The 15,606-nt window shown below is 40.3% G+C and overlaps 1 protein-coding gene across 1 annotated transcript in view; it reads right to left on the bottom strand.

The window, feature by feature from the left end:
- LOC120941704 (teratocarcinoma-derived growth factor-like) overlaps positions 1-10,647 on the bottom strand; it is a 31,971-nt gene extending 21,324 nt beyond the window's left edge. Inside the window, exons 1-2 of the mRNA XM_040355295.1 lie at positions 10,512-10,647; positions 1,285-1,334 (exon numbers count right to left, since the gene is read on the bottom strand). Coding sequence (XP_040211229.1) covers positions 1,285-1,334; positions 10,512-10,525 — 64 coding nt within the window. The 5' untranslated portion in view covers positions 10,526-10,647. The remainder of the gene's footprint in view (positions 1-1,284; positions 1,335-10,511) is intronic.
- Positions 10,648-15,606: the final 4,959 nt, after the last annotated feature.

Below are 15,606 nucleotides of genomic sequence, written 5' to 3'. Positions count from 1 at the left end.
CCTCTGGCGATGACGTGTCGCGCCGTCGCCGCGATTATGACGCGGCGACGTGCGCGACGCTGTCATATAAGGAATTCCACGCATGCGTCGAATCATTACGATTCGGACGGATGGATCCGGTGAGTCTGTACAGACCAGCGGATCCATCCGTTGGGATGGATTCCAGCGGATAGATTTGATAGCATGTCATCAAATATTTATCTGCTGGAAATCCATCCCAGGGGATAAATATCCGCGGAAACAGATCCGCTGGAGTGTACACACCATAGGATCTATCCGCTGAAACCCATTCGCTGGGATTTTTCAGCGGATAGATTCTATCGTGTGTATGGGGCCTTAGACTATACAGAAGCTGTGAAATAAGCATTCCAGCTAGAAAACTGACGTTTTTAGAACTGGGTAAGCAATGGAAGACCACGTTTACTTTTTCAGTAAGGGTTTAAGATAGAACTTCTAATCTGAATCTGGAGAGTTGAGGGATTTCTTGTGCCCAGGAAATCATTATGGTTCCAGTTGCATGGCATAAATAAAAATATAATGTGCTTATTATACTGTGCTCCTTTTAAAAAAAAAAAATTATATATATATATATATATATATATATATATATATATATATATATATATATATATATATATATATATATATATATATATATATATATATATAAAAAAAAATTGAAAAATAAAAAAGGGGGGGGGCGCAGCAAGCACATGTGTACATATAATGAAATTAATTTAAAAGCTGCAAAAATATAATACATTGTTTTAGGGCCTAGGTAAAGAGGCTTGTGTACGTTTTTATGGCATCAGTTTCACAAGCCTCTGAGATCATTTAAAATTCATTGACAGGTGAATATGACTTGCAGTTGACTTCCCTCTAATGTACAACTGACCAGCTTTAAGCAGGTTTTGCATTCCACAATCTTTTATGGCAATGCAAATCTCACTTGAAGTTAGCAATATATAAATACACTGCAAGTTAGCTAGCTCTACACTTTTCCCTTGAAATAAGAGCTTGCTGCTGCAATAGATCCTAAACAGAAATATATATTTATATTTATATTTATATTATCTTTCCAAAAACTGCATAGTTTTAGAAAAGATTGAATCGTCACACTGAACATAATTAGATTTAATGAGTTTCTTCTGAAGATTATGCATCACTATTATTGACATCAATTTAACCTTTCCTCCATAAGCTAGGCAGACTTATTTTTTTTCCTTGGTAACTTTAGAAGTTTAATCATGTTTTCATACAGGTAAACAATAAACTGGTACTCACCAATTCCCATGTGAATGGAAGAAAGTAGCTGAAAAGCCAGGTAGAACAGCCTAGTGAATACAAAAAGAACATTGTTAATTAACTTTCATGTTCAAGTGTGAAAGGTAAGCAGTTGAATACATTAATCTGACATTTCAAATAGCAAAGTTCAGACGTCTAAGTGGTTTTGCAGGGATTTAATTAATGTTACCAAGTTAAACAAGACTCCAGAAGTGGCCTGTTTAGGGATGCTAATTAATATGATGTTAGAACCACATGAAAAAGTGTATTTCCAGTGTTCATGCTTGTGTTTAGCCGGTCATATGTCTCATGTCTATGAGCAAACCAATAATAGTGACCGGCAGACATGACAATGGTTAAAAAAAAAATTACCACCATAGTGCCCTTTAAATATTGTGCTATTCATCTGTGGTTCTAAGGAAAAGAAGAGCCAACCTTATTTCTCTTCCAATTTTAAATTGAGGCAAAGTTTGCCAATGAACTGCTACCATCAGGGAAAAACCAAAGAGGATCACATAATTACCATCCCTCAAATCAGCAGCACACACACACACACCTTTATTCAATCCTTGTTCTGCCCCTGGGACTGGAGAAAGAAATCCCTGTAAAGTCTCATATTGACTTGCTGAAGCCTCGTACACACGGTACGATTGTTGGCCAACTGAGCATCTGATTTTTGTCAAAAGGGCGTGTTCTAGGATCTTGTCTTGCATACCAACATTACACAAATTGTCGTGCCACAAACACGTACATAGCGACATATTACAAGGTATTTCAGCTATTGCGTACCAATGGTAAGATTTTAGGACCATAGTCTGTCAACAATCGAACCATGTGTACGAGGCTTAAGTCAGGGCCATAGGCGCCTTTCCTGGCCCTATTTACTAGGCAATATATCCTAGTCCCAGTGGTCAAAAGGAGTGGCACAGGAGCAAGGAAGTGTAAGCACGTTTACTTCTATATTTCTGAGTTAAAGAAATATCGACTTTTTGTTGGAGTTTTGAATGACATGGGGAGAATTAGGTCTTCTCAGAATCCATTTACATTTTTTTCTCAGTGTTAACCCAGGTTCACACTGGAAAGCTTTCACTCCCGCCTGTCAGTCCAGATTTCGACCGCGATTTCAGAGACATCTGTGCAGGTTTCTGTACAGATGTCAATGTAAATCGCGGGCCGAAATCGCAAAAAGTAGTACATAAACTTATCTTTGAAATTGGTGCAACGCCGCAGATGCGCCATTGCGCCAATTAGGACAGTGCCATTACCGGCAAATGCCACCGATTTGACACGTCAAATCTCACCAGTGTGAACCAGGGCTCAAAGCTTGGTTTGTTGAGCATTACTATCCATTGCATTAAGGCAGACCATTGAAATGAATAGGCTGTCAATGCATCACATTTTGGAAATTGCAGGTACATTGGGGTCCCATTCATGAACGGCAGTGTAATGCAAAAGCATATATAATGTCCGTGTGTCGTGGTACATGTACATGTACATATTACTGCAACGCAATAGAGTATCAACACAGACCCACGAAGCTGGGACAAATCATGTTTTGGTAACTTTCTGCATAAAAATCTAAAAGGGAAGCACAAGCAGTTGTTGCCGTCACCATTTTATGGATTTCTCTTAACATGTCTAAATCAGTATGCAAACAAAGAAAATATGACAGAATAATCTAAACATATTACTACAAATGATCTGTGTATCATACTATAGTGAACACTATGTGGACTGCAACAGGTCAAGTCAAATAAAATGATGTTATGTTGCTTGTTTGGGACTGGTTTCTCCCGTTTTGCCATGGTCAGATTTTGATACTGCAACAGAATAGTGTAATGTTTACAGTCTCCTTCCAAATTTCAAGTATAGAAACAATATGAATGAATGTAAGCTCTTGTCCTATGACCACTCTTTCTTCACTATCCACTACACCAAACAGGTCAATTATGTGAAGAAATAGGAGGAGTGTTAAAGTGGTTGTAAACCCAACCAGACAGCTTGCACCTACAGGTAAACCTAGATTAAGGCTTACCTGTAGGTAAAAGAAATGTCTCCTTAACCTACATGATTAAAAGGAGATATTTGCAGAAAACACTGCACTGATGTCTATGGCACATATGCTCCATAGACAACGTGCCGGTTTTCTGAATGGGATAATGCCGGAAACCCATGCATCATTACCTTTCCGGTCAGTCACAGCACCGATACAAGGAAGACGCTCCAAGGGGACATGGTGGTGGAGGGGAATGGGGAGCGCTTGAATCTCAGGCAAGTGCTACATAATGAGCTAGTATGCTATGCATACTAGCTCATTATGCCTTTTTCTTGCAGGGTTTTTTTTTTAAACAGGAACATTTTTGGGGGGTTTACTTCCTCTTTAAGCCTCGTACTACACGATCGGATTTTCCGACAGAATTGTGTGTTGACAGCCTGTTTGTGGGAAAATCTGACCGTTTGTACGCTCCATCGGACAATTGTTGTTGGATTTTCCACGGACAACGGTCTGTTGTTGGATTTTCCGATCATGTGTACAAAAGTCCGAAGTACAAACACGCATGCTCAGAAGCAATGCTCACCAAACACAACATTAGCAGAAGGTGCCCAAAAAGGGTGGCGCTAAAGACCTGAAAAATCACGTAGCATGTCACTACGTTTGTTGGCTGACAATTCTTTGCTGTTTGTATGCAAGACAAGTTCATGGCCAATGCCCTTCGTACAAAATTCTGAAGCTTTGTATGCGGAAAATCCCATTTTGTGTATATGGGGCTTTAGGCCTCGTACACACACACACACACAAATACGAAAATCAGAAGGGAATATTCGTAACATGAGCTGCCTGCTGCTTTTTGGATCGTTAGTACAGTGCATTCAACAGACGATTTGACTTTTACATCAGACAAAAACTGGATGTGCAGGCTATAAAATTTGTCTGATGTGAACTCAACGTCTGATCTTCGGATGGTCAGTACAGAAATCCTTCACACAAAAGTCGAAAAACAAACAAACATGCTCGGAAACAAAGAAGGGCTGAGAAGAGTTCGATAAACTACCGTTCGTAATTTAGAATTAACATTCTTGACGCGGCAATTAATGAAATGTCAAAATTCTCATCTTCTTTAATGTCATAATGAAGCTGCTTTGCTGGTGATACTGATGTAGTTATGCCAAATGTATTTTAAAAGGGGCCCGAAGGGTGGCGGTTGAGAAATGAACTTCCTCTTTATACTCTCATAGTACGTCACTACGTTCGCGTTTGTCAAATGACAATTTGCAGATAGTCAGTATGTTAGACAAAATCCTGCAAACGCCCTTTTGACAAAAATCAGACGCTCGGTCATCACACAATCAAACCGTGTGTACAAGGCTTTATGGGTTGGCGCACAATTTAGAAATGTAGGGTTGACTGTTGCCAAGATCACTGTACCCAAAACACTGGATTTGTCCCTGTCTATCCATCTAATAGTCACGGCCGCCATCAGGGGGGGTACAGGCAGTACACCTGTAAGGGGCCCGGATGGCAACCCCCTTTAAAAAAAAAAAAATTTATATATATATATATATATATATATATATATATATATATATTTTTTTTTTTTTTTGTTAAAGGGCCAATTTTTATTTTTTAGAGGTCCCCAGGGGCCCGAAGGCCCCAGATTGGCAACCCCCCCCTTTTTTTTTATAAATAATAAAAAAAAAAAAAAAAAAAAAAATCTAATATATTTTTATTTTATTTTTTATTAAAGGGCCAACTTTTTTTATATATATATATATATATATATATATATATATATATATATATATATATATATATATATATATATATATATATATATATATATATATATATATATATATATATATATATATATATTAAAGGGCTCCCCAGGACCCCATGTGGCAAACCCCTTTTTTTTATAAATGTGCACCCCCCCCCCCCCCCTCCTGGTTCTCTGCACCAGGGTGCCCATGCCTGGAGCTGTGTGAGGGGCCCAATAATTCCTGATTGCTGCCCTGCTAATAGTGCTTGATCTTTGAAACAGTACTCCTCAATACCACTCCAGCCCTATGGCTAAAAATCAGAAGTAGCATACTACAAGCTTATTCCGTTTTTTTATTTTATTATTATTATTTGCAGACTCCAGGTCACCATAAATTAGCTATTGTAATAATAGGAATTGAATATTGGATCACACACTTAAAATGTCCAATAGTATCCTGATCACTTTAGTGCAGCTCCGGTGTACAGAGTAAACTGAACCATTGATATTAAAGACAGCTGTCGCTTGCAGAAAAAGCTCTGTGATCGATCAATCATTCTTCCTACAGAAAATAGGGCAAGCTTTTCTCTACTGAAGGGTCAAGATTCTTTTTTTGAAGTCAGGAGAAAAAGTGGCATCATTGCAATGAAAAGCTCCAGGAAATAGAACTAGAAAGGATATGTCCTTTTTGGAGTTTGGTCAATGTGTTTATTTAGAAAAAGAAAAAAAACAAACACAAACACAAACACACACAAGTATTTGAGCGTTTGTTATTTAAAATAACATACACTGTGCAATGGTATTGCACAGAGAAGCCCCGCACCTCCTCTTCTAAGGTCCTCCCGGTTCCTTTTTTCTCCGTCTTCGAACAGCTTGCTATGAGGGCAGACATGCGTCCATAGGCGCACACACAGTACAGCTTGGCCCTGTCACCCTCTCCCATCATTTGATTAACAGCAAGAGCCATTGGCTCCCACTGCTGCCTCAGACCCTGTGAGAGGGAGAAGGGAGAGAAAAGATGCAGCCAGGTACAGCACTGAATTGTTAGAGGTAAGTATTTAGGGAGGGGGGGGGGGGCAAAGCAAGTTGTAAAACTTTTCTTACCTTCATGAAGGTAAAAAAAAAAAAAAACGTTTTAGCTTTAGAACCACTTTAAAAGTGTATGTCAAGTTAGAACTCTGTTAGAGACATTTTCCCTCACAACCTTTAACCAAACAGAAGCAAGCTGACCTCTGCAACAGCTATTTTAGTCTGTGTTGTTGGAAAAATTTCTCTCACTTCCTGTCTGCTAAAACATTGCCTGCAGGACAGGAAGTGAAAGAAAAACCTCTCTCTCTTTCAAAGTATGGAAATGCACCAAAAACCCAATAGGGGGTTCTAGTCCTTCCCACTTTATCTAAAACGAAGAGAAAAGTTTGAGGCGGGGCTCACACTAGTGTGAATTGTATGCGGTTCTCTGCATCCAATTCGCATGACAGAAGATGGCGACTTGCTCTCAATGGAGCCAGTTCTCCATATCTCTGTGGAGCGGATTGCACAGGGGTCCTGTGAGTCTTTGGCTCAGTTTCAGGGCCGAATTCAGGCAAAAAATTCAGCCCCAGTTCATCCCTGAAATGGAGAACAGGGACGCTCCGTATCCCTGCTGTGAGCTGCATGCGGCTAAGCTGAGAACCCAGACTAAGGCATGGGTTCCAGCTGTTGCGGAACTACAAGTCCCATAAGACATTAGACATGTGCATTAGTTTTCGTCCGAATTTCGGGTATTTTTCTTATCGGTTTAACAAACGAAAATGAATGAAAAAAAAAAAAAAAAGCTTTATTTTCGTTTTCATTGCCAACAGTTCTATATAGATAGGAGATTCGACATGACGCCGACAATAGCAATCTGTGTCTATCGATCCTGTGGTCAAATGTGCTTAACCTTAACTCTATTAGTCCAAGATTAATCTACATAGAGAGGAAAGATTTGATATTATAGAGACAGTGTTGGGGTAGACCATTCAACATGAATGATGAAGATTCAATGAAGCAGCAAAAAAAAAAAAAAAACACATACAAATGTTGAATCTGTCATTGAAGGCTTATGGTGTCTGTCGAAAGTTCTAAGAAGATTCGACAAGCAGCTAAACTGTACGACGCCGCGATCGTACATTTCCAGGCAAATTCTCGGCCCATAGGCTATAGAAAAATTTGAAGGTTGGTTGACTAGTAATAATAATTTATAAATATAATTATTACTAGTGTCATACAACATTAGAATTTTTCTATAGCTTGTAGGCGGAACATTCGACCGGAAATGTACGATTGTGGTGTCATACAATTTTGCTGCTTCGTTGAATCTTTTAATGCTGGCCATACACTATATGAAAATTTGGTCGTTCAGACAGTTCTTTTTCTTTTTTTTAATTGACAGATTCGACCTTAATGATGAACTTGTAGTTCCACAACAGCTGAAGGACCACAGGTTGAGCACTCATGCTTTAAAGTAATGTCTCTTTACATGGATTTTGGAGAATGTCACAACCTGTCTAGGACAGCATGGAAAATGAACGCATTCTGAATTTACCTTACACTGTCTAATTTATATATTTCCGAGAGATCTCCTTTAAGATAACTGTAAGCTTATTATTAAAATGTATTTATGACAAAAAAAAATAAAAAATTACATATGATGCAGTCTGTCATTAGAATTAAGTGCCGGTTCACACCAGTGTGTGGTGTGAGATTGCATGCAATCCACACCGCAGTGCAATGTGATTCCAGCCATACAGATATTATGTCCGAATTTGCATTGCATTCAGATCAAACTCGCAGAGGAGCCTTTTTTTGTCCGCACCAGAATCGGGTCGCAAGGGTGTTCACACCCATGCGAACTGATTCATGTAGAATTGTCATGATATGGGGGTGTCATTAACATTGTATTGGCACTCCCCAAAGTTTGCATATGGCAGTGTCAACTGCCTTGCAAGAATCCACAGTGGATTTGCAGGGTTCCTGCATTGCACAAGTGTGAACCAGCACTAACAGCCTTTTTTGTTACCGCTTGATCCTACCAGTAGATTTGTTATTTTTTCACTTCCTGTGACAGGGTAAGCTTACATGGACAGTTAAAGTAAAACTAAACCCCCAGAAATACTCGCCCCCGGGAGAGTGAGAATGCAAATAAATTAAAGCTAATCTCCTCCAGATAACACTTTTAAACTAGTTACAACATCGATCATATGAATAAAAGCTGACCTATGTAAACACCTCCCCCTAGCGTTGAATGGTCTGTCCCAATCCCTGTAACTGCCACCTTTGCTGGACAGCCTACCTTGGTCAGAAAAATTATATAGATCCATTGACGTGATCAAACGATTATAAAACTGTGAAACAGAGGCAACGTAGAAAAACAAAAACTGAAGTGGCTATATAATAGAGGCATTTTGCCTATAGGTACACTTTTAATACATATAGCATCACAGGTTGTTGCTTCATTGTTATTAAAACAATGTTTAAATACTGTATATAATGTTTTTTCAGTAGTTCGGCAACCATTACTTGTACTAACTATTAGCATTACATTTTCACAGATTGCGGACCACGGTTTGTGTTATCATATCAACAATGGGAAATACATAAGGACTAGGGCAGTACTAATTCAATGGATGAAAAGGGCCAGTTCACACCAGACGCAGTTCTGTGCGCATTTTTTCTGCTCTAAAAATGCATGCACAGTTTTCCATGTATTCCAATGGCTCTAGTTCACACCATGCAGTCGGTTTCCGGTGCAGAAACTGACTGCATGGTGTCAACTAGAGCCATTGGAATACATGGAAAACACTGTGCATGCATTTTGTGCAGAAAAAAAATAAAAAAGCACTGAACGGAACTGCGTCAGGTGTGAACTGGCCCTAATAATATTTGAGAAAACACTAAATGCATGGTAAAAAAAAAAAAAAAAAAATTATATATATATATATATATATATATATATATATATATATATATATATAATTTATATTTATTTTTTTATATATTATTAGAGCTGGAATCTGACTGGTTACTATACAAAAAATAAAATAAAAAATGGGAATGTTCCTCTGATATATCTTTTATACGGGGAGGCCTTTGGGAAACAGTTCCTAGATCATAAATCTTCTGAACCCATTTAAATTTTTTGCAGTGCTTCAACATGTTGTATCATCCGTTGCATTAAACTCATTCAGAATAATGGGCTGCCATTCAACCAAATGTCCAGAAAATTGGACACATCACAAACCTGTAACCCAACATAGTACAGCACGCTAGAATGCATAGCTGTGCCTTGTATAGCATGGGGAGTTGCCTTAGCGCATCAGGGTGCTATACCAAATGAACAGCACATAAATGCATGGATTGCATTGGCAACACAAACATTTTAAGGGGCCCTTAAGCAATTGTATTTTTAAATACTTTTCCATGCACAAAAGACAACAACATGGTAAGTCTTTGCATGGATTATCTTTTGTTAAGAATCCCTTTGCTAATATTCTTCATGTCTATGGGGAGCAAAGTGAACTATAGAAAATTCCTACTGCTGCTTAACAGGTTTCATATTTAAAGTAGAATTATAAGCAAAACGTCCCCCCCCCCTCTTCATTTTTGATAGAGCAGGAGGGCTATAAACCGCCAGATAATTTTTTTCCCGCCACCTGTGTCTCATTTTGAAGATTTCCCTTAACTTTCTGTCCCATATTAAAACAGGAAATAGCTGCAAATTAAAAGGTATTTTTTTTTGGAGGACCCCCCCAGGTCTCCAGAACTAGTGCCCCCATTGGAAGATTTCCTATTACTTTTCTGGGGTCACCCCAAAATTTGTAAATGTCTTTTACTTTCAATGATAATGGTAAACAGGACAAATAGAGAGGGTGAATCTCCTTAACAGGGGCACAGACAGCAATAAAATAAAAAAAAAAAAAAAAAGGGGGAAGGAGGTGTTTAAATCCTTTTCCACTCTATCCAAAATTAAAAAGAAACACTTTTGCCTTTAGTTATACTTTAAGTTACCAGAGAAAAAAAAATGCAAACAGCTTATTTATGGCAAGGATGAGCTCTGGCGCGTTCGCATGCTACACGTGCAGAGCCTGCCAGGAAGTGTGCACGGCGCTGAGCTAATCACAGCCAGGGAGACATTGTCCCGATGCTCGGCTGCAGAGATCAGGAAATGTCTCCCTGGCTGTGATTAGCGCAGCACCGAACACACTTCCTGGCAGGCTCTGCACGTGTAGCATGCGAACACGCCAGAGCTCATCCTTATTTATGGGTAACAACGGTGCTCTAGTATAAATATAAAATCCATTGGTCAAGGGATTTGGGCCCACTTTGATTTTTTCAGTATCAAAACAAACACGGTCTTATACAATATACACATTATTAGAATTGAATCTATATAATTTTGACAGTGTTTAAAATAAGCTACAAAAACAAGCTAAAATAGGAGCTTACCTGTTAGAGAACATCCTGCAAATGAACACCTACAATACTAAAGGGAATCCTTGTGGTAACCTTTGAATGAAGGCTGGTTTGTCTTTAACATTACAATCAGTGAGATATTCAAATTCAATCAGACTGAGACTCACTTTGGGACACACCCAGGAAACAAAGGATTAGTGCAAACGAAGGCTTTATTATTATTCAATGAAAAAACAGGAGTTCATTTTAATAAATGGAAATAGCAGAGGCAGCTAGACTAGAGATAATGAATTTCACGCCAGTTCAATGCTGTTTTCTTACTAATCATGTAATTTTCTATAAATACATCTTGCAAATGAGAAAGCATTGCCCAGTAAGTAACACGTCCTACAGCTCTAGGAGCTCACCTTTTTACAAATGTGAAGCAAAAGACAGCTTAAAATAAACTGATGAAATATTCCTAGTTCTAATATGCTTAGGTCATGTAAACATTTGGCTTCCTTAAAAGAGATGTTATGAACGTTGGCTAGCATTATTTATTTTGTTGTTCATACATACCGTATATCTTTTGTATACTTAGCGCATTCCACTTTTCAATATTGCTTCTTCGTTTTATGATCCCTTTTCTTGATTTACAATACAAGTACAAGAATTGATTGCCAGGGAAGCTCTGTAACTATGAATTATCAGCTGTTTATGTAAAATGCATACAGAAAAAATAAATATAGGAAAATCTAGCTATGCAGCATGATCTAAAACACACTGCAACTATGTTGTGGTAAAAAAAACCATTGCATTTCAATGGGACTCCAATTTGCATACGGGGGGAGGGAAAATGTACCTGTTTTTCAGCTGAAAAAAATAAATAAAACATTAGTTTTTTTTTGGTCAGTGGAGGAATGCAGAGGATCCAATATAAATAGGTGAATAAGCCTGAGTCCATGCAATCGTTATGTCATAGAGGAGGTTATTTACTAAAGGCAAATCCACTTTGCACTACAAGTTCATTGCCAGCGCACTTGGAAGTGCAGTCACTGTAGATCTGAAGGGGACATGCAAGGAAAATAAAAAACAGCATTTTAGCTTGCACATGATTGAATGATAAAATCAGCAGAGCTTCCCCTCATTTCAGATCTTCCCCTCAGATCTACAGCGACTGCACTTCCAAGTGCACTTGTAGTGCAAAGTGGATTTGCCTTTAGTAAATGACCCCCAGAGTGTACTTGGTTGGTGTTACCTTAAAAGACAAAAATCGTTACATAAAGACCCTTAAGCCTCGTACACACGATCTGACTTTCCGACGGGAATTGTGTGTTGACAGCCTGTAGGCGGAGAATCCGACCGTTTGTACGCTATATCGGACAATTGTTGTCCGATGTTCCGTGGACAAATGTTGGATGGCAGGCTTTAAAATTGTCCATGGACAACGGTCTGTTGTCGGACAAAAGTCCAAAGTACAAACACGCATGCTCCGAAGCAATGCTTACCAGACACAACATTAGCAGAAGGTGCCCAAAGGGTAACACTAAAGAGCTCAAAAACCACATAGTACGTAACTATGTTCATATTTGTTGGCCAACAATTGTGTGCCGTTTGTATGCAAGACAAGTTTCTGGCCAAAGCCCTTTAGACAAATGTCTGAGGCTTTGTCTGCAGAAAATCCGATCGTATGTACGAGGCTTAAGACTACACCAAATGAGATTACAGATGAATTTCTCCCTCACTACCTAAAATAAAATTCCCTCCATCTCACTGTATGAGAATAAAAAAAAGCATACTTACTAGGCCATGGAGTCCAGCATTGTCTACTTGCAGCATTGCTCCCACACCACCATTTTGGGACTCCCTATACTTCTTGGTATGCACTGCAAGATTCCACACAACCACAGACACAGAGGTGTATCTAGTGAAAATGGCGCCTATGGCGCCCCTGTCAAAACATTTGAAACCCATCTTTCAGATAACCTCAACAAAAGAAAACAGCTACCAAAACTACAAGTCAAGCGCTTTAATTACCCCTTACACCAGAGTCAATAGCGTTACATCTTATATCACAGTTCCCTCCTTACATCGGAATCCACGGAGTTCCCCTTCACACTGGGAAATCTGATCTAAAGAATGCTGTGGAATCTTGCGTCATCTTTATATACACTGTAAGGGGGGGGGGACTCTAACACAAAGGGGATCTCTGCGGACTGGGATGTAGGGGGGCCTCTGATTTGAGGGGGTATCTGGTTATCACAGAGTCCAGAGATCCCACTTACTTCAGCGTTTCCCTTTACCCCAGTGTCTGCAGAGTTCCCCCTAAAAGCAGTGTGCCAGACAATAAGTATTTTTAGACAGGGGTCAGGTCAGCCATGGCAGCCCTGTAACAGCACAGAGCATTTTACTTATATGACCAGCCCTCTCTCCACAGTATGTGTGAGCATTTCCCCATCTCCATGGGACTACAAATTCCAGCATAGTAGGCTGTGCTCTTATTTCTCTGCTGCTCCCCATTGTGACTGAGAATGATGACTGCACTTGGGTAGTGACATAGTTACATAGTTAGTCAGGTTGAAAAAAGACACAAGTCCATCCAGTTCAACCACAAAAAACAAAATAAAAAAACACAGTAAAATCCTATACACCCAACTCCATACCCACAGTTGATCCAGAGGAAGGCAAAAAACCCCAGCGGAGCATGATCCAATTTGCTACAGCAGGGGAAAAAATTCCTTCCTGATCCCCCGAGAGGCAATCGGATTTACCCTGGATCAACTATACCTACAAATCTTAGTACTCAGTTATATTCTGTACATTTAGGAAAGAATCCAGACCTTTCTTAAAGCAATCTACTGAGCTGGCCAGAACCACCTCTGGAGGGAGTCTGTTCCACATTTTCACAGCTCTTACTGTGAAAAAACCTTTCCGTATTTGGAGGTGAAATCTCTTTTCCTCTAGACGTAAAGAGTGCCCCCATATCCTCTTTAAGGCAAAATCTGGGGTTTATTAGGCCCACTGATCCCTCCTCTGCCCTCCAAGGCTTATTGGCTGCTTTCTTAGCTGGTACCAGCCAGGTAAATGCAGAACCGATACTGGAAGTGATGAAATCTTCATAACTTATGGCCTCAGTTGTCACAGAGGAGAGGAAGAAACTGATGTTCCTCCTCCTTCTTTGTGCTGCCAATCTGACCAGATGGAATGGGAGAGCCTTTATTGCCATTAACTACACACAAGTGTGGAGGAGTTGATATTCCAGCAAGCCGAATTAGAAAAAATAATCCCTCCATTTTACAGCCTCCTGGGCCCCTGTGTTTGATCTCATGGGGCCCAAAAAAATATGATTTCGACTACAAAGGAGCCATGGCCTGCAGGGAGAGGGGAAAGCATGAAAAATGTGCCTGTATCTTAATCAAGAGGATCAGTTTCAGCATAAGGCACTGGCAGTACAGCCGTTCCTCCTGCTGGGCAGGTGGCTGGGCTCTGCTTTTGTACTGATAGGACCCCAAGTCAGAAGGCCTGTGAGGAGACACCTCCTGACTGAGTCCACAGTCCAGGTGTCCTGTCGAGAAATACACCGGCCCGATGCCACCGATATAGTCCTTGCTATAGCATCCCTGACAGCAGGCGGAGGAGTGATATTCAGCTGTCAGTGCTGCTGTAGCCAGAACTATAGAGGTAGCATTGGGAAATGCATATGCCTGCTTACTCCGCGACCAGTGACTTCACTTACAGGAGTAAGAAATGAGAAATAGACCCACTTGCAGAGCTGCCATTGTCCATTAGCAAAGGTGCTGAAAAGGAGATCCAGCTTATGCTCGGGAGCCTGGAGGGAAGAAGAGACCATCAGACCCTGGCAAGTGCATTGCTGCACAGCCACTCACCAGCGCCCCCTTCATATGGCGCCCATGGCACTTTCCATGGCTGCCATACCCTAGATACGCCCCTGCACAGACATCTCCAATTTTTTTGGATCTGGTTGAGACCTAGGCTATGTTTACACACACATAGCAGATAAGAGAGTTCCTTGCATGTGCAGACCAGCTGTGGGTCTCCATTAGGTCCAAAAACCCTGCAAGGGAGATGCACCATGCTTGACATTTGAGTGCTCTCTCTCTCTCTTTCATTTGGGTCTAATGGTGGCTACCAATTTAAAGTCCCTGATCACTCTTGTTTTTTTTTTCTTTGTATCTATATTTAGATGTGGTGAAGACATGTCTCAATCATTTTCCTCCATGTCTGCCACTTCAAACATCTCAGTAGGCAGCAGGAGTGAGGCTATGTCATCACTGCCTAGGCATGAAAGGAGGAGTGGTGGACATCACCATTTAAAAAGGTACTTCCCTTTAACAAAATTTTACTTTCTGTAATTGTGTATAAGGAGCGAGGAGGAAGCAACTGGGACAAAGTTCATTTGATGGGTAAAGGTCCAATAGAGGCAGATTTAATTTTTACTTTTTTCAGAGTGGTGAGGGGTTAGAACCGCTGTCAGGTTCTTATTGCTGTTTTTGTTCCTTTTCTCTCTGATTGTCCTGATCACAAACGACTCCAATAATTAAACTAAGGATCAATCCAACATTCTGAGTTACCACCGAAACTGGAGTGAAAATATTTTTATAAGGACACCTAATCATAAATTGTAGTGGTTTTAACTAGGGTTGCCCCGATACCACTTTTTTAGGACCGAGTACAAGTACCGATACTTTTTTTTAAGTACTCGCCGATACCGAATACTGATACTTTTTTTTTAAATGTGTTCCCAAATGCAGCCATGTCCCCCCCCATATATGCAGCCATGTCCCCCCATATATGCAGCCATGTCCCCCCCATATATGCAGCCATGTCCCCCCCATATGCAGCCATGTCCCCCCCCATATGCAGTCATGCCCCCCCCATATCCAGCCATGTCCCCCCCATATATGCAGCCATGTCCCCCTTACCTACATGCTGCCGCGCCGGCGCTTGGTTAATACGGGCGGGGAACATTACAGCTTTCATTTGAATAGCTGTAGTGTTTCGCGCCGCGCTGCGTATAGACACTCCCCCTTGCTCGGGATTGGACAGTTCACCCGAGCAAGGGGGAGTGTCTATACGTGGCACGGCGGGAAACACTACAGCTATTCAAATGAAAGCTGTAATTTTCCCC

The sequence above is a fragment of the Rana temporaria genome, chromosome 1, assembly GCF_905171775.1.
Source record: "Rana temporaria chromosome 1, aRanTem1.1, whole genome shotgun sequence".
In the NCBI taxonomy this organism is placed as follows: Eukaryota; Metazoa; Chordata; class Amphibia; order Anura; family Ranidae; genus Rana; species Rana temporaria.
This window is presented reverse-complemented; position numbering and strand designations above follow the sequence as displayed.